The sequence below is a fragment of the Molothrus aeneus genome, chromosome 9, assembly GCF_037042795.1.
Source record: "Molothrus aeneus isolate 106 chromosome 9, BPBGC_Maene_1.0, whole genome shotgun sequence".
Taxonomy (NCBI): Eukaryota; Metazoa; Chordata; class Aves; order Passeriformes; family Icteridae; genus Molothrus; species Molothrus aeneus.
Genome location: NC_089654.1, coordinates 1191679 through 1209238, shown reverse-complemented (window position 1 = coordinate 1209238; position 17560 = coordinate 1191679). Strand labels below are relative to the sequence as shown.

At 48.4% G+C, this 17560-nt stretch overlaps 1 protein-coding gene across 2 annotated transcripts; it reads right to left on the bottom strand.

Annotated features, from left to right (window-relative positions):
- Positions 1 to 776: 776 nt before the first annotated feature.
- Positions 777 to 16667, bottom strand: SRSF11 (serine and arginine rich splicing factor 11). Of its 2 annotated transcripts, none has more exons than XM_066555790.1 (13): positions 16646 to 16667; positions 16341 to 16493; positions 12024 to 12157; positions 8063 to 8172; positions 6810 to 6902; positions 5574 to 5623; positions 5151 to 5278; positions 4176 to 4257; positions 3797 to 3928; positions 3460 to 3549; positions 2821 to 2916; positions 2090 to 2228; positions 777 to 1989 (listed from the first exon to the last, which is right to left on the bottom strand). In XM_066555790.1, the coding sequence occupies exons 2-13, from the start codon at positions 16466 to 16468 to the stop codon at positions 1792 to 1794; spliced, it is 1380 nt and encodes a 459-aa protein (XP_066411887.1). In that variant the 5' UTR covers positions 16469 to 16493; positions 16646 to 16667; the 3' UTR covers positions 777 to 1791. The 2 variants fall into 2 exon arrangements, with proteins under 2 accessions (XP_066411887.1, XP_066411888.1); XM_066555791.1 differs by having other exon boundaries at positions 777 to 1986; positions 16646 to 16666.
- Positions 16668 to 17560: the final 893 nt, after the last annotated feature.

The window sequence follows — 17560 nt, the reverse complement described above, 5'->3', positions numbered from 1 at the left end:
GAGGGAGTGGGGGAAAAGGAGCCTGAAATTCACTGAACTCTGTTGAGTCCTTCCAGAGATTTCAGCTCCTCCATCCAGGAACGGCCTCCCCTGGATCACAGGCTGGACAGTTCTGGGGGAATGGAAAGCACAGCCTGGATGGCCATAGAGGCTTTGGCCTTGCAGGAGGGTGGGGAGTTGGAGAGGATTTTTGGTTTGGTATTTTCTTTTGGCTTTGAGAGAGAATATTTGGGGTTTTAGGTTCTTCTGGGTTCTTGGTTTTTTTGAGGGAGAGCTGGGGGCTTTTTTTTGGGGAGGGTGGGTTTGGAGGGATGGGGTTGGGGTTTTTAAGTTTTTTAACTTAGCCTCGCTCTCCTGCCCCCAGCATCAGCCCCGGAGCTCAGAGAGGGAGCAGGGCCTCCCTCTGCAGGTACAGAGCTGATGATGGAAAATCTCCTGTTTCTGAAGGGGCAGGAAAACTTCCAGAAGGGCTCCAGCCACTGTTAGTTAAAGAGTTCTCCTAACTGCAGTGGCTGGAGCCTTGAGGCTGCTCCAAGTGCTCCCTGGCAGGCAGGGTCTCCCCAGAGCTTTTCTTGCTTTTCATCCACTCCCAGGTCCTTCTCAACAGTCCCATAAACCTCCACCTTCCCATTTTAACCCATTTCCCCCCCCCCAAAAAGTAAAATAATTCCTTCTTCACTGTAACAGAGATGGAAAAGTTCCCTGTAAGGAATGAGGTAAAGTCTGGTGCACCCAGCAGTGGAAATAAAACCCAGGAGTTTTCTAGGAAGAGGAGGTGAAGTTTCAGGGTTTTATTATCAAAGTTTTGTAAAACATTTTCCGAAACTGTACATCGACATGGCACAGACTGTCGGCTACTTTTGTCTCTTTACCTGCACAAAAGTAAAAGCTCTGGAGCTGCTGGAACTAAGGAACAGCTTTGGGTAACTACTCTGCAAATACCATGGGATCACCGAGTGCGGGAGGGAGGGAACGGCCGGGACAGGAACACAAATTTATCCGTTTGTACAACTTGAGATCAAGTAAAAAGTACATTATCAATGGACTTGCTTTAAAAACAGACCAAGGTCATTTTAAAATGCACTCCCTGCTGCAGCGGGTGAGCTCCTGAGCCCCAGCCCTGGGTGAGGCTGCTCCCCCAACCCTCCCTCACTGGGCACGGCCAGGATTGCCCTTCCCGAGGTCAGACCATCCCAGCTCGCCCTGGGTGGAGCTGAACGGACCCAGTGGAGACAGAGCCCTCAGGAAGGTCAGGGCACAGAACCCTGGGCAAAGCCAACCAAAACCCACCGGAAACCAAACCCAGCCAAGCCCAGCACGTGGCTTCAAACCAGAACTAAAGCCAAGAGCACAAAGAGCTGGTGCGATTCAAGGCCGACTCCGGAGTGACCGGGAGGGCCCCGGCAGCCCCTCGGTGGCTGCAGGACAGGGGGGCTGTGCCACACTCCCAGGGCATTCCCACAGGACAGGGGGGCTGTGCCACACTCCCCACACTCCTGGGACACTGCCACACCGCTGGGCCCTGCTGGCTCAGCCAGGGACACTCCGGAGGGAGGGAGGGAAGCAGGGAGGGAGGGAGGGAGGGAGGAGGGGTAGGCCAGCCCTTGCTGGGAGGGACGTGCGGGCCGGCCCGGCCCCAGCTGGGCCCCGGAGCAGGGGATCCCTGTCTCAAGCTTTGGGTGTGAGTTAGTATCGGGATGGACAGACCATGGAGAGCTCGGAGCTGGATACATCTAGGTTGAGGATTAACAAGTACAGCATAAAGGATCACACTGAGGGGCTGTGGGCAGCTCAGTCGCTCATGTCCATGTCCTCCTCGTGGTGGTCATCCCCGTTCACCTTGGATTCCCTGCCCGGATCCCCGCTGCCCTTCTCGGCCCCGGGCTCCTTCCCTTTGGGGGAGGGAGCATCCGCCACCTTCTTCTCCTCCTTCTTCTCCTTCTCGCTGTCGTAGCCCTGTTCCTCCTCGTCGTAGTCCCTTGTGACCTGCTTTGCCAGGGAAAGGGACACGTTAGCACTTCCCTGTGGGCTGGGGCAGGGGGGACGTGGGGCAGGGCTGGGAGCAGCTCCAGGGCTTTTTGGAACATACTTTCACATCCTTGTCGCTCTCGGATTTCCGGTCTCGATCCTTCTCCTTGTCTTTGCTCTTCTTTTTCTTGCTCGTTGACCGCTCCCTCTCGTCTCTGCTCCTCTCCTTGTCTTTATCCTTCTTCTTTTCCTTTTTATGCCTATGAGGATCAGCAGGAAGAGGATGAGGCCCATCCCCATCATCCCATTCCATGGCTGGAACTGTGTCCAGAGCGTTACCCACAGCAAACCCAAAGGAAAATGGCAGAGGGCAGGTAGGGAACAGGCTCTGCTTCCAGGAAATACCCAAAATCCCAAGTTCTTAGCTCTGGCTCAAGGACAACAGCACAAAGCCAAGGCTGAGCAATGCTGTGGCAAACAGAACCATGGAATCTCCTGAGCTGAAGGGCCCCACGGGGATCATGGAGTCCAGATCCTGGACACCAAGAACAGCGGTGCTCCAGCGTTTCACAGAGGAGCACCTTGAGCTCCCCATGCTGGGACAGGGTCACCCAGGCCACCCAAAATCAGCTGGTTACTACTGTGCAAATCCAAATGGACTGGGAATTGTGGCATATCTACTCCTACCAGCCCTGGAACCCCTGACCCTCGGAGCTCCCAGCCAACCCCAGAGCAGCTCCACAAAAGCAGCAAAGATTCCCCCACACAGAATCCCTTGGAGCCTCCCTGGAGGTCACAATTTGGCAATTTCCCACCCAGACACCATTCTTCCCAGCCAGGTGTTTCCCTGACCTTCTGGGTGACGGGGACCGGGACATTTTCCGTTTGGGAGACCTGGGCTTTTTCGGGGACCGCGTCCCGCTCCGGCTCCGCCGGCGCCGCCGTTCTCTGCAGGGAGACACAGGAGCTTTGGAAATATCTGCTTTTTCTTTTTTTTTTTTTAAAGCTGCAAATGCATCCCTAATCCAAGCCTAGCCCTGCTCACAGGGTACTAAAGAGTTGTTAAAACTGCAAGCTAAAATTAGAAGTTTGCTTTAAAAAATGAAACACTTTTTTGCCTGGATTTATTTCCTAAATGAGGAAGAGCTTGGCAGTGACCCCGGAGCATCAAACTCTGACACAGAGCAAGGAAAACTGTTCTAAGCCCAAAGAATTAACCTCAGGCACTGCAGGAAAATGCAAGTATCAACAGACACAGGTGGTAGAGGTGCTGTTGTGCCTGTACCAGACACATCCTCATTGGAACCATGATCCAATGGGATCCAGGCATAGTTTGGGTTGGAAGGGAGCTCAAAGCCCAGCTCCTTCCATGGGCAGGGACACCTTCCACAGACCAGCTGCTCTATCACAAGAACATTTTTTTCTATTTAATATTGAAGTGCATCAAAACCCTGCTGGGAACAGAGAGCAAGGGAAATCCCATTTCTGTACCTGCTTGTGCTTCTGGATCTTCTGGTTGTGCTGTAGCTTTTGGGGGGAGTTTTAGAACGTTTCTTTTCTTTCTCTTCCTTCTTTTTATCCCTTTTAGTAGAAGAGAGATTAAGTCACTTTCAAACAGCACTTCCTGATCTGCTGTCCAGGGAAAGGGATGCAGGGCTGGGAGGGGCAGGGGTGGCTCCCCAGGCTGAGCCCTCCAGGTGCTCCAGCCCCTCCATGTCCTGTCTGAGCTGAGGGCCCAGAGCTGGACACAGCCCTGTGGGGACCCAGCAGTGCCAGCACAGGGGACAATGCCTGCCCTGCTCAGGACTGCACTCCCTGGAGTCATTACCTGGTTTTGGATGTGCTCCGAGACCTCCTGCTCCTCTCTCTGGAATGAGATCTCCTTCTCCTCGGACTTTTGGATCGCCTCCTGCTTCTGGATTTGGAATGGGACCTTCTCCTTGACCTGCTCCTGGAGCGTCTGCCAGGGACACACCAACATGGAGTCACAGGGAGGACATCCTGGGACTGCTCCCAGCCCAGCTGCTCCGGGCAAGGAACCCCCAAACCCAACCAAAGCCTCCGTCCACGGCTCTGCCAGGAGCTCTGCACGCTGGAATGGCAATGAAGCTTTGAGCCCTGCATCAAAGCCAAGGCTCTTGCCAAGAATGGTTTTTGCAGGGATTGTTCCAGCTGTGGGAGGTGTTGCTAAGGAATTGCTCAGTCACCTGTGTCTGGATGAGGAAGGTGTCCTCCTCCTCCTTGAGCGTGACCTCGACCTCGAATGTCTTCGCTTTTCATCTTTTTTGTCTGGAAAAGGAAAAGTACAATAAAAATCAATGTTTTTTTTTAATATTTAAAAATATTTTCCAAAGGGAAGGACTTGGAGCTTCATGTAATTGATATAAATCAACCTGATCTTGCTATTTGACATGAAGGCTCATCTGTAATTTTCTTCACAAGAAGACAAAAAGAACCAACAGAGGACGGGAACACATTTGTGACACAAAGTAAGTTTTATGCAAAACTGGAGAAGTCAAAATTCAGAAAAAATCTTAAGTCAGTGAATAGCTGATGGCTGCAGGACAATGGAAAATCCTGTGAAAATCCCAGGATCTGCCATTTCCCGAGGGGCTGAAGAACATGTCAAATGATTGCTTTGAATTTCCCACAAAAAAGCCTCAAGCCAAGCACGAACAGGAGCTCTGTTCTTTCCTAGAAATCATCAGGAGGCTGCAGAACTGATGAATATTCTGTATTTTCAGTGTTCAAGTTTCTGCCTCTCAGATTTGGTGGCTCTGACATTTGTGAGAGCTGCTGGAGCTTGTTCTAAAATCAAACCTGCTGAAAGAAGCTCCAAAAAAGAGAATTATTTACAAACCTGCCCAGATTAGGAATGAAAATAAAGGAAAGCATCCCTGAGAAACATAAGCAGGGTGCCAAGCTGGGAAATCCACGTTCCCTTGGAATTTGAGACAGCAGCAAGAACTTCCCTCAGGGAAGCCTGGGTGTTGTACAGCCTTCAAATCAGTGAATTTTGGGAAAATCAATGGATGAATTCCAGCCATTTCTGCAGGAAATGGAGCAGGATGATTAAAAACCCAGCCAGTGAATTCCTCCCAGACCAGAGGCACAGAGGCAGGCTCTGCAGAGCACCAGTTCTGATCAGGGGCTGTGTCCAGGCCGCGTGCTGGCTGGATTACCTGGCTCTATAGCAGCAGAGATTAGGGACTGTGCTTCTCGGACTCTCTTCATGGCCTCTTCTATTTCTTTACTGGAGGTATCTGACTTCAGACTGGGGGACACGAGACCTGCAGCCACATGGTTCAACCTGGCAAACACAGAATTCCAAAATTCAGGACTCAGGAGCCCAAGGGATACAGGGCTGCATTGTCAGACTCAGCCAGTTCACAGGATCAGGGAATCCTGGAATGGTTTTTGGTTTGGAGGGACATCAAGCCCATGTGATCCCACCCCTGCCATGGGCAGGGCACCTTCCCTAGCCCAGGCTGCTCCAAGGCCCTTCCAGCTCCAGCAGGACAGGGACTGGGCACTGAATCCCCATGGATATTCCCATGGAATCCCCCAGCAGTGCAGTACAAGGGTTTGGGAACACTGGTGCTTACTTTGGATCCACTGTGCTCATCAGTTTTAGGAGCTGATCTGCTGCAAGAGACTGTGAGGGAAAAACAGAGTTAGAACCAGGCTGGGAGATGTGAGAGCTCCAGAGAACCTTCCTTGCAATGTCCCCTGAAGTTTTCCCAGCTGGAAAACCAGAGCAGAACAGCCCCAGCCAAGAGGAAAGGCCACACTGGGCTGCTGTGCCTGGGGCTGCTGCGAGGGTGTGAACACCCCACACTGCGGCAATGGGGATTTATCCTCCAAAGCCAGCCCTGCCTGGGCAGGATCAGGGATAAACCCACAAATGGATAAAAATACCAACAGATAAAAATACACTGCTGGGGTGTGTTTATCCCTGTGCACTAGTAACTTTTTGTGCACAGGTTATTTCTGTCACTGCAAGAGAACAGAGCCCTCTCTAAGCTGCCTGTCCACTGAAGACCTCAATGCCAACTTATAAACATTTAAGTATTCCATGAAAAAAATGTTACAGCTCTTAGGATAATCCAGGCATCATGATCACTTCCTGCACCAATGGGGTATTAACAAAAAAAGTTTAATCCTCACTCATTTTTTTAATAATGAACCCCACCTTTCTTTTTGAAATGTTTGTTACAATCTGATGGTTTAATGCACAAAAATCCTCCATCACCCCAAATTTACATTTTTCTAATTTGCCTTTAAATTGATTTTTTTTCATTTGTTATTTAATTTCACCATTATTTGCTTGTTCTTCCACATGGGAATACATTAAAATTTAAGTGATGGTAGTAGCAATGTATTAAATTATTGCTGCTTCTTGTGGCTGTAAAAGAGTATTTTATCCTTACCTCTTAAATATTTTATCTACATATATGACCAATATATTTATATTGATATATTTTTATTGATATAAATATACTCAATATTCTAGTACTTAAAAGCCTTTTTTGTTCAGCTGTAACAACCTAATGAAGTTTCCTCATATTTTTGACACCTAGAAAATTAAAAAGTCAAACTACTTTTTACTTGAAGAAGAAGGCAGGTTCCTGGCCTGATAATGACACACATTTGAAATATTTCATTGCTATCCTCAAATTATTCCTTTGCCCCTTGCAACATTTAATTTGATATTCAAGCAGGTATTTTTCCTTCCAATCCCTGGAGTTCCCAGGCAGTGGCTCTGAAGTGACACAAATGAAAACCACTCTCAGAGCAGCAAAGAGAGGGGCAATAAAGGATATTCTGGAATGAGGACGTACCTGGGAGTTCAGGTTTGCTCCAGGAAGCCCAAGAGCAGCAAGGGCAGGGTCGAGAGCAGGAGCTCCTAAAGCAGCTAAAGGGACAGCACCAATCTGTGGCAGAGAGAGCAGTTAGGGCACAGGCAGTGACAAAATTCAGTCAGGGACATCACTGGGCAGGGGAGATCAAGGTGAAGGAGCAAAGCATTCCAGCAAATTGAAAGGATACTTGAAAATGAAGTTATTTTTCAGTGCTAAAATGGAAATTCATTCAAGTTTTTGAGGCTATTACCCCATTTCTAGTTGATTTTAGGGTTGAGATGGCAATGGTTTATGTTGAAAAGCAATTTAACAGGACTGCATCCCTGCAAATGTCTCCAATTGGGTTAAAAAGCTACTGGGAGAGCAGAAGGCTCCCTAAAGCAGCTCACTTTGGGCCATTTCATATGAGATGATTGAGACAGACACCCAAACCCAACACACACTGCCAAGATGTGCTGAACTGTGCAGCACAGTTTCCTAAAATGGATGTGCTGAACACGTCCCACCAGAGGGGCTGGGAGCAGAGACACAGCTGCAACTGAGGTGCTCCACATCCATTTCCAGGATTCACATGGACAGATTTTTTAGTGAATGAAATATTTTAGTATGTATTTGGTCCTTCCAACCTGTTCCCTGGGTTTCAAAGGTTAAATTTAGGCTATTTCCTCCTGAGCAGCTCCATGGCCAGGGGGTCCTCCAGCTAAGCAGGAGCTGGGGAGGGTTTGAGAGGTGCAGAATTAATGAGGCTTTATTATGATTAATTTGCCTCCTGCACTTTGATTCTGTGCCCTGTTAAGAGCTGAGCTGTGACTCCAGCTTCTCCCACAATGTGCAATTCTCACTGTTCATCTTCCACATGAATTCCTGTGGGTTCACACAACCAGGCTCCAACCTTCCCCTCAGCTGGAGGATTAATGAAGGGAATCTCACAGTGTGGCAGCTGCCTGGACTTGAGGAATTTAAAATCTGTGAGACCTCTACTGCTTGTCACATCTGTCCAGTACAGCAGGTGAGAGGGGTGGGAGGCACAAACAGGGCCCTGGGAAACCAGCAAAGAGGGCAATAAGGATATTCCATCTAACAACTTGTCACTGTCATGCCCCAATCACATCAGAGCTGTCCCGGTCCAGCAGGGTCAATAAACCACTCTAGGAGCTGGAATCAACACATCAGCCCTGAAAGAAAGAGCAGGAATGAGGTGGGAATGCAGCAGCAGGGGTAGCCCAGCCTACCTGAGAGAGAGGGTTGGGAGTGGGCAGCAGGCCACCCCCGGGCAGCAGCCCTGCCACGGCATTAGCTGGTGCCAAGAGAGACAGAGCCTTAGTCTCATCAGGAATGACTCCTGCAGGGAAACAGCCTGGCATTAGAGGGCATCCCAGCCCAGAGGCACCAAATACACAAATACACCCAGCAAAGTCTCCCTGATACACCACCTGAGTTTGTTGAAAGTACTTATGTTGGCTAAAATACAAAGCTTGATGGCTATTAATATTTAGCATTAACTTTTTTTGTCAGAATGCAACTTCAATGGGTGACAATTTGACTGTTCCTTTTTCTCTACAAAAGGTTAAGTTTCTAGAGCAAAAAAATAGCACAATACACACTACTTTGTTGTTAACACTGCCAAGGTTTCATCACCTGTACTCGATTTTTAAGTCATGAACCAAACGTAAGCAAGCACAGTCGGTTCTCCAGGGGTGAGAGTGCTCTCAACTTTCAAAAGCTGTTTTATGAACAACGACTCGTGTCGGCTGCTTCACTACAAAGCACACAGAAAAATCAAGATACACAAGACAAAAAAAGTTGGATTTAGGGGTTAATAATATGGTACAGTTCACTATGTTTTCTTTTTACACCTACCATACAAATTTTGGCAAACTTAAAGAGAAGGGATGGGTGTTTTTGGGTAGGGCTTTTGCTGACGTGTCACATGGAATGCGGTCCCTGCGGCTCTCCGGGAACGCTGGGGGTGTGTCTGTGGCTGGGATACACACAGGGATGCTGGCACATTCCTTACCTGTGCAGTAAAATGCTTTTGCTCCAATATGTGCCAGCTCAGAGCACCAGCAGTGCTGCTGCCACCTGCCGTGGCACAGGGGACTCGTGGCCCAAAGTCTTGCAGCCAGCTAAGCCCAGGGGTTACTGCACTGCCTGCTCTGCACACAGAGTGCTCAGGGCCCTACTAGCAAACAGTTGTGGAGGGAGTTTTACTCTATCCAACAGCAAAAGCCCTATACAGATGGATTAATTTGTTAATGTGCCCAAGCCCCCAAAATGAGAGTTCAATAAAACAATTTTACTATATAGTTGCAAATACCAGTAGTGTTTCTGTAATACATATTAAGAAACTGCATCTCATCATAAAACATACAATATGTACAGGGCACTTAAGAGAAACTGGATAAGCTGCAGAAGAAAACTGTTGGGTGGTATTTTCAGCAGGGCCTGGTATATAGTTCAGGCTGAACCAGGGAAAAGAACTGTAAAACACAACAACAAAAAAGAAAAACCACTGTTAAATAAAGGTAATGGTTCCTCCCACCTATACTGAGAAGTGCCGATAATCTACACAAATGTACAATACACAGCACTGATATCTGGCTCGTGGCACTGAGCTGGCAGCACTTTAGATACCCAAAGTTATGGAGGGACAGGGAAAAAGGTCATGGAGGCAAAGGGCAGGAATGCATAAATATATCAACATACCTACAGAGAGATTATGGGGTCATTTGGCATGCAAAATTATGTCTCAAGAGGATATTTATCAATTACAGCTAAACATTTCAAATTAGTGCAACTACAACATTTCTGGCATCTAAATACAAATCCTCAGACTTAGCTCGAGACGCCTCAAAGAAGATCTGCATCCATTAAAAAAATTCATGCATCTGATCCTCTAATTGTTTCTTTAAAAAGTATTTAAATAAACTACAATTTTAAAAAAAGCAATGAGGCCCCTCACCAGTTAATTTTCATGCTTCAAGAGCTTTTTTTACTGCTGCTTTGTTAGAACCATGAAATACTGCATGAATGTGTAGAAATGAAAGAAAAAGAAACAGACAAAAGAAACAAACATTAACCAAAGAACCTAAACACCCCCCCCAGCCATCTTTAACCTTAAGAGTTCCTTCCAAATCCAGGAATTAGCCCAGAGAAAATGACAAATACTAAACCTTACCGTAGCCTTTGTGTATAGTTCTATAACACAAAGCAACAGCCAACACCAAAGTGTCTGTGTGAGCTAAAACTTGGGACAGGGGGGGAATTATTGCACTAAACAGATAATAAACATTTGCTTTAGTGACAGGCAATAATCACACAGGTTCATTAGCACAGCAGACATCAGAGACAGGAGGGCCCCACTCAGCACAGGCCTGGCTTTAAGCACATCAGCAGTGGCACTGTGGGCTGGGGAAAGGCTGCTCCTGCTTGAACTGGGACCCTGGCAGGCTGAATTTTGGGGGAAAACTGTGCTCCAGCACAGGGACAGAAGCACGGGGTTATTAACCCGGGGGCGATGCTTTATTGGCTGAACATCTCTCTTGTGATGTGCCAAGGCCATTAATTTCTGAACTGTTAGGCAACACAAGGTACAGCCCAGGAGTGACTCCTTAACAGGCCCAGGAAAATATTCCACTTGAATAATTGGATTTTCTGAAGCCCAGCTGCTGGGCAGGTTTCTCTGCATGCCAGGTTTATCCACAGTGGGCAAAGTGAGACTGACAAAGAGAAAAGTGGGTTTATCCTTGTAGGAAGAGTTAAACACTGGCATTATTGCCATGGGCCTTGGAGAATATTCCAGCAGAATCTCACTGGACTGCTGCTGTGTTTAACACCCACACAGGGACAAGCAGCCTCTCAGCTCTGCTGTTCTGCAGCAGTGGCAGCAGGAGCAGTAACTCCATTGCAGAAGGGGTTCTGTGCCCTCAGGAAGCAGCAGGGCTCACTCAGAGGCCACACTGCACATTCCTACACTCCAGGAATTAGGCTGGACATCTTTTAAGTTTAAGTTTCGTATCTTTAAAGCTTAAGGAATACAAAGATAAGATAAGACAGCTCCCCAGGCCTCAAGAGACAGCTCCAGCATGACAGATTAAGATTACAGGTGTGACCCCAGGCCATGTACCCAACTTAGCAGTGTAGTATGACTTAATCTGCAAGATTTTATTCAATTCAACCTTTCCCAGAAGTAAATCAAGAAATGCACAAGTACAATGGAAATCAGTTACTTCTAAAGCAAGTCTAGAAGAGTTTAATAAGACTTCTGTAAGAAGAGGTGTCTTCTCAGCACTTTGCTTTTAAGGTAAGTTCCAAAAACCCTGCTCATTGCCTTTCAAATTACTGTAACACCCTAAAATGTAAAAATAAAAAGAAGAAGAGAAAATGTAGTTAACAAGTGGTTACACCAGGAAAACACTTGGGGACTTGAGTGCTTGCTGGCCTTTAGTTAATGGCTAGAATCCCCTGTAGCTGCAGAGGACCCACTGTTTTTCAGTCATCTGGAAGGGCTTTGCATTTGCCTTCTCCACTACAAAAATCACACACACAAATAACAGAGAGAAGAGTTTATTATTTAGTGAAATTCTATTAAATATATCAAGGATGAACAAGAAAACTTGGAATTAAAAACTAGGACCAGTGCCCATGTGGCACCTCTTGGAAGTTGTCACTTTTGAATTAAACCATAATTATTCAAACCCTTGGTATATTGGACTCCACAAGGAGAGTGAGGGCCTTTTTTGGGGATGTTCCCAAATAAATGCAGTGGCAGCACAGCCCAAAGGAATGTTAATTACTCTCCCATGCACTCTCAGGGAGGGAGAAACCATTCTCATGAAGAGAGTGAAAGAAGCGGCAAACAATTATTAAGGTAAAATTTCCTTAAAATATGGACCTGTTTGCATTACAAACTGTTTGGGAAAAATGTCTCATTGAGACTGACACAAAGCAAAATCGGCATAGAATTCTGCCTAAAACGTTCTTATTCTACACTTCAAGACACACAAAACTTTCCACTTAGATTTGGTGTCACTATGGAAACAGACTGACCAAATGCAGGGGCCAAAGGCAATATACCAAGGGTTTCAGAATGGCAATCTCTGACGTGCTTGACATAGGACTACTGGTAAATTCTAGACAGGAACCAACCACCACCCAAGGGTGGCCCCGTAGAACATCAAACAAGTTACAAACCTTCAGCATAGGGAACGACTATGAGGGCTCTGTCAACGAACACAGTGTTTGTCAGGTGCTGGGCCACCACGGCCGAGTCGGGGTCGTGGAACTTTACAAAGCACACGCGCGACGACACCGGCAAGGGGGAGTCACTGCAAGAGACAGAGCCACGCTCAGGGACAGCAGCAACAGGGCCAACCACCCCCAAAACCACAGCAGCTGTCATCCCCCCTCTTGGAGCTGCACACGAGCTCTGCTGTGCACAGTAAATCCGTGAGCGGCCACCTAAATGCGAATTCCGCCCTGGCTGGGAGGAAAACTTGGCTGAAAAAGGAGAAAAAGCGACAATTCTGTCTCAGTTGAACCCTGAGGTTTCACACTCGCTGCTTTAGGCCCCAGATGACTGATTGAGGTAAATTGTGAAACGAAGAGGGTGATGATTAAAGGATCCTTGTGACTCGGGACAAGGGCGCGTAGGGGCAGGGTGTGGGGTGAAGGATTTGATCTGACACAGGGCAGGGAGGGATGGGATGTTGGGAAGGAATTCCTGCCTGGGAGGGTGCTGAGACCCTGGAACAGAACTCCCAGAGCAGCTGTGGCTGCCTCTGGATCCCTGCAGTGCCCAAGGCCAGGCTGGAGCAGCCTGGGACAGTGGGAGGTGTCCCTGCCATGGCTCTGGATGGGCTTTGAGGTCCCTCCCAACCCAAACCAGTCTGGGATTCTGTTTCACTCATCAACCCAACTCCATCCCAGCTTCTAGACTAAACTTCACCATGCTCCCACATCCTGAGGAATGCCCAGTGCTGAGCTCCTGCCTGTCTTCAGCAGGGAAGAACGAACACAAGGAAATGTAAGGAGCTGAGGCAGGAATGAAAAGCTGAGCACACGAAAACAGACCTGCCTCCAAGGCAGGCCTGTGCCTCTTCCAGCTCACAACAAGTGTCTGCCAAGCTACAAACCCAAAACTGAGAAGTTCTGAGCCACTTCGAAGAAAAACCAATCCAGAAATATCTACTTCCTATAACAGGAAAGAATGGTAGAACTACAGCTGCAACTTCCCTTAAACCAAACCAAACTGAAACACCAGGTGCAGTCAGCCCAGGCATGGGTTTTAAGAGGTTCCCTGTCCTCAAAGTGGGGCAGATTTTGCCGTAATTGGATGTACAAAGTGACAGACAGGAAGGAAAATTCTTCTGCAGACAGAACTGTGGGGCAGAGGAGTTAAAAGCTGCCTCCAGAAGGCCCAGGCAGGGAGTGGAAACAGCAGCAAATCCTAAACCCCTTGTTCCTACACCAGGCCAGAGGTCCAGATCAGCCTAGGGAGCTCTGAAAACATCACTGGTCCTGACAAAAAGCTGCTTTTCCTACCTGGATTCCCAGCCCAACTCCAAAAAACATCAAACTTCAAAGGCACCCCAGCTCCAGAGCAGCTTGATCTGGGCTGCCGAGGCTGATCAAGCCTTTCAGCACTGGGGGTTGTCAGGATTCAGGGAACAGCTCCGACACCAGCAGACAGATCCAGGGTCTATTTTGGGCACTGCAAATGCCAAAAGCTCCCTCACCTTCAGCCCCACTGGGCCCAACACACACAACTGCCCCAGTGTCTGTCAGACCACACTTCAGTAACCTGACATTTCACCTGGCGTGGAAAACTAAATTGGAGCCAGCACATTGCAACTTCTGAAACATTAAAATTAGAAACAGCCACTTGCTCCCACAGCTTGCAGACTGAATAAATTGGGAAATAACTGCAGTGATAAATGAGAAAAAAAATTGAATCTCTTGGCTCTTTTGTGCCCAGGAATCCACAGTAGCTTGCCAAAATGGTGCCTTTTTTAGCCCCTAAGTAATAATTAATAAGAAATGGCAAGAAATAAAAAATAGTAATTACATAAAACCAAAGAAGCCTTAGTAGAAGGCGTTTAACAAAATCACAGAAAAATTGTAAAGGAAAGTAAATCCAGGGTTGATGGCAGAGCTGAAGGAGTTCCTAATCTAAACTGTATAAAAATTACACAATTCATTATAGAGATGCAGTCCAGTATTTTGAGGCATTTTTAAAATGCCAGATAAGAAAGGAATGTGAACCAGAGCAGATCCTACTGACTCTTCAGCAGATCCTGTTTACAGCCAGGAGTGCCTCTGGGAATGCTTTGGGGTAGCTGAGCTTTCTCCCAAAATAATGAACCTAAAATATCAACTGAAAATGTGTTAGGCAACGCTTCTGCAGCCTGACATTTAATTTACATCTGTGTATTGCACTTTTAAAAATGGTATTTCCACTCACTCTCAAATCCAAGCTGGGTGAAATTCAGCAAGAACTGGATGTTCTCAACAGTTCCCAAAAAAAGCCACCATCCATCATTATTCTAATTCACCCAAAGCTGAAGCATTCAGGAATTGTCTCTCAGCCATTGGAATGCTGGGACACACAAGGATTTCCTGGGGCTGCAATACAGGAAACTCAGAAATCCACTCCCTCCACTTTCCAGTCTGGATGGAGCTTTATGGAATATAATAAAGATGAGAAGCAGGCAATGGAGTCAGGGAAAAGCAGGAGGAGGAGGGGGAGGAAAATTGGAAGGAGTCCCAAAGCAGATTGTGCATTAAAGATGCAGCTGAGGTGTACAAGAAATGAGAAACAGGGGATTAAATAAACTGGGAAAAGGGGTGGATGAGGGGAGAAGAGGAAAAACAGGAATTGAGAGAAGCTCAGGAAGTTACACATGATCTGGAAGAGCAGCAGAATAAGGAAGTTCTACAGCAGAGTCAGAGTGCCACAGATCAAACAAGGAGGTGGAGCAAAGGAAATGGGATTGGTTCCTCAAATACTACAGGCAAGGGAGAATCCCAGCAGGATCCAGGAAGGAATCTCCATTATGGGGAGAATTCACTGATTATGATTTATATCCCACACCTCTCCAAAAATGGATGGGCACCATGGGAAAGGGAAAGTTAGGATCAGGAATCTGAGGGAGAAGGAGCAGAAAAAGAACGTGGCACTACTAGAAAATGTCCCTTTCTTTGGGGGGATGTGGATGGGGGCCCTGAAGGGACCCAGAGCAGATTCCCATCAGCCCAGGGAAAGCCCCCTGGGGGTGAGCTCCTCACACAAGGGAAAGGACCCCAAGGCACTGCAGCAATCCCTGAACAGGTTAGTTAATGTGTATCTAAAGCTACAGAGTTTCAGGGACACCAAACACCTCCAACATCTGCCCTGAAAAACGAGACCAAGTGCTCAGCCACAGAGCAGGCCAGGAAAGGACTGCACCTGCCACAGGGGAGCTCCTGCCATGCCAGGTGTCCCAGCTGGGAACAAGGAAACTCCTTCTGGAACTGTCTTTGGTTTCTGTTAACAGGGATGGAAGCCTCAGTGGAAAAATAAATGTTCTGCTCTATTTTTTCTCCCCTAAAACAATAAACCCAAGTAATTTTGGGTATTACAAATAATTGATTGTTTGATTGATCTTCAACGTGGCAGAAAGAAAACCTTTAATTTATATAGTGAATATCCAAAACACCATATAATGGCACCAGGCTCTGTAAATCAATCACACTGAAACCATCATCACTGCTAACACCCAGGTTTTATATTGCATCAGAAAGGATTCTGAAAGCATTATTTATGTTCATTAGAACTTAACTGCAAGTGAAGACATAAAAACTGTCTTAGTTCTTTTTTTTTGTTTGTTGCTATTTGTAAATTGCCAGGGTATCTGAAACTTTCTTTTCAGTTATATACGCACTTGAAATGTACATGATTTGTTTTAATTTGCACAGAATTCCTTGCAGGATGTGCAACTGACAAACGTGTATTCGTCTGTCAGCGGTTTCCTGCGTGCTCAGCATAGATTTGTTTGCAAGGAACAGAAATACTAGAAGTGCATTTTTTGTACAGTAGAGGTAAGCTGCTCTTCTAGCAAAAAATTCTTTGCAACAAACGCATTTATCTACATCTAGAAGTTTTAGTGCTGCGGAGGTGACGCAGACACCAGAGGCTCAGCGGCCACAACCCCGGACAAACAACTCCTGGAGACAAACGTGGATTTCACCGGAGCCGCACGTGTCGCTCCACGCCCGCACCGATCCCCGCAGTCCCGTGACCGAGCCGAGCCGAGCCGTGCACACCGGCTCGGGGGGTGCGCGGCGAGAGCCGCCCCCGCCGCGGCCGGGCGGGATCCCCGGGAGCGGGGGCGGCTGGGGCCGGGAGCCGCCGGGGGGGCGGGCGGGAGGGAAGGAGGGAGGGAGGCGGCGCCGGGCCGCGGGCAGGGCGCGGGGGGGGAGGGAGGGACGGAGCGGGGGGAGGCGGCGAGGCCGGGCCGGGCCCGCACTCACTCGGGGGGGAAGAGGCGCAGCTCCTCGATCTTGCCCAGGAAGCCGAAGAGGGTCCGCATCTGCTCCGAGCTGGCGCTGGGCGAGACGTTGGTGACCTGGATCACGTCGGTGCCGCTGCTGGAGGCCATCGCGCCGCCGCCCGCTCCGCCGGTGCTGCAGCAGACACACAGCGGGGGCGCGGAGCGGGTGAGGCGCGGGCAGAGCGCTGCGGTTCGCTCCCCTCCCCGGCCCGGTTCGCTCGGCCCGGCCCCGCCGCCCCCGGCCCGGTTCGCTCGCCCCCGCCGGCCCCGCGCGCGCCGCCTCACCAGCCTGCCCGGGCCGCAGTATCCCACAGTGCACCGCGCCGCGCCTGCGCGCGCGGCCCCGCGCATGCGCCGCGCCGCCCGGCGCGCACGGAGAAGAGGGACGCCCGCGCGCGGGGGCGGCGCGTGCGCGGAGGGGGCCGCTCAGCCCCCCCCACACCCCCTCAGAGCCCCGCGCGCGGGAAAAGTGAGGGGGCTCTGAGGTAGCGCTGTTGCCGCCTCGTCCCTCGGCATTTCACAGAGCAAACTCTCACAAAATACACTGTCCCAGTGATGCCTTGGGATTCTGGCTTTTCTGGTTTTCTGTATTTGTGATCCTGCAGTTCTTTAGTGTAGAGCTCTAAACTCCACGTACAGTGTGAGCTGCTGCTGTCCCATTTTGAGCAGACACAACAATTCCTCTCCAGGCCTGGCAATCAAGGACTCCTCACTGTCTCAGGGTCCAGTAAATGTAAACAAAAGTGAGTTTTGGGGAAAGCAAACTTGGGGTGAATGGCTTCATTACCTGAAGATGTAATTGGAGGATTAATCCCCAAAATGCAAATGAACCAAACTCATAAAAGTGTGAAAATTTGTGACCCATCATCTATTTTTGGGTGTAATACCTGGCAGGCTTCGTCTGCCCAAAATGTACATGAAGGCCCTTCAATAAATATACCTGCTTTTTACTCCCTTAACTCTGTCTGGCCTCTGTTTTCAGGTAGCCTTGGAAAAGGCATCACAAGCAGTACAACGTTGGGGTGGGAATTTCTCATTAGAGAGGGGAAAAAAATATATTTGCAGTTTACATAGTACAAATCATGCTATTTCCTGATGAGTTTGTTGCTTTATGTTAATGTATTTCCCATAAATGTTCCTGAATGTAAATAAAACCAGCCTTATTTATTAATCCAGCTGAAATAATACCTCATCTGATTC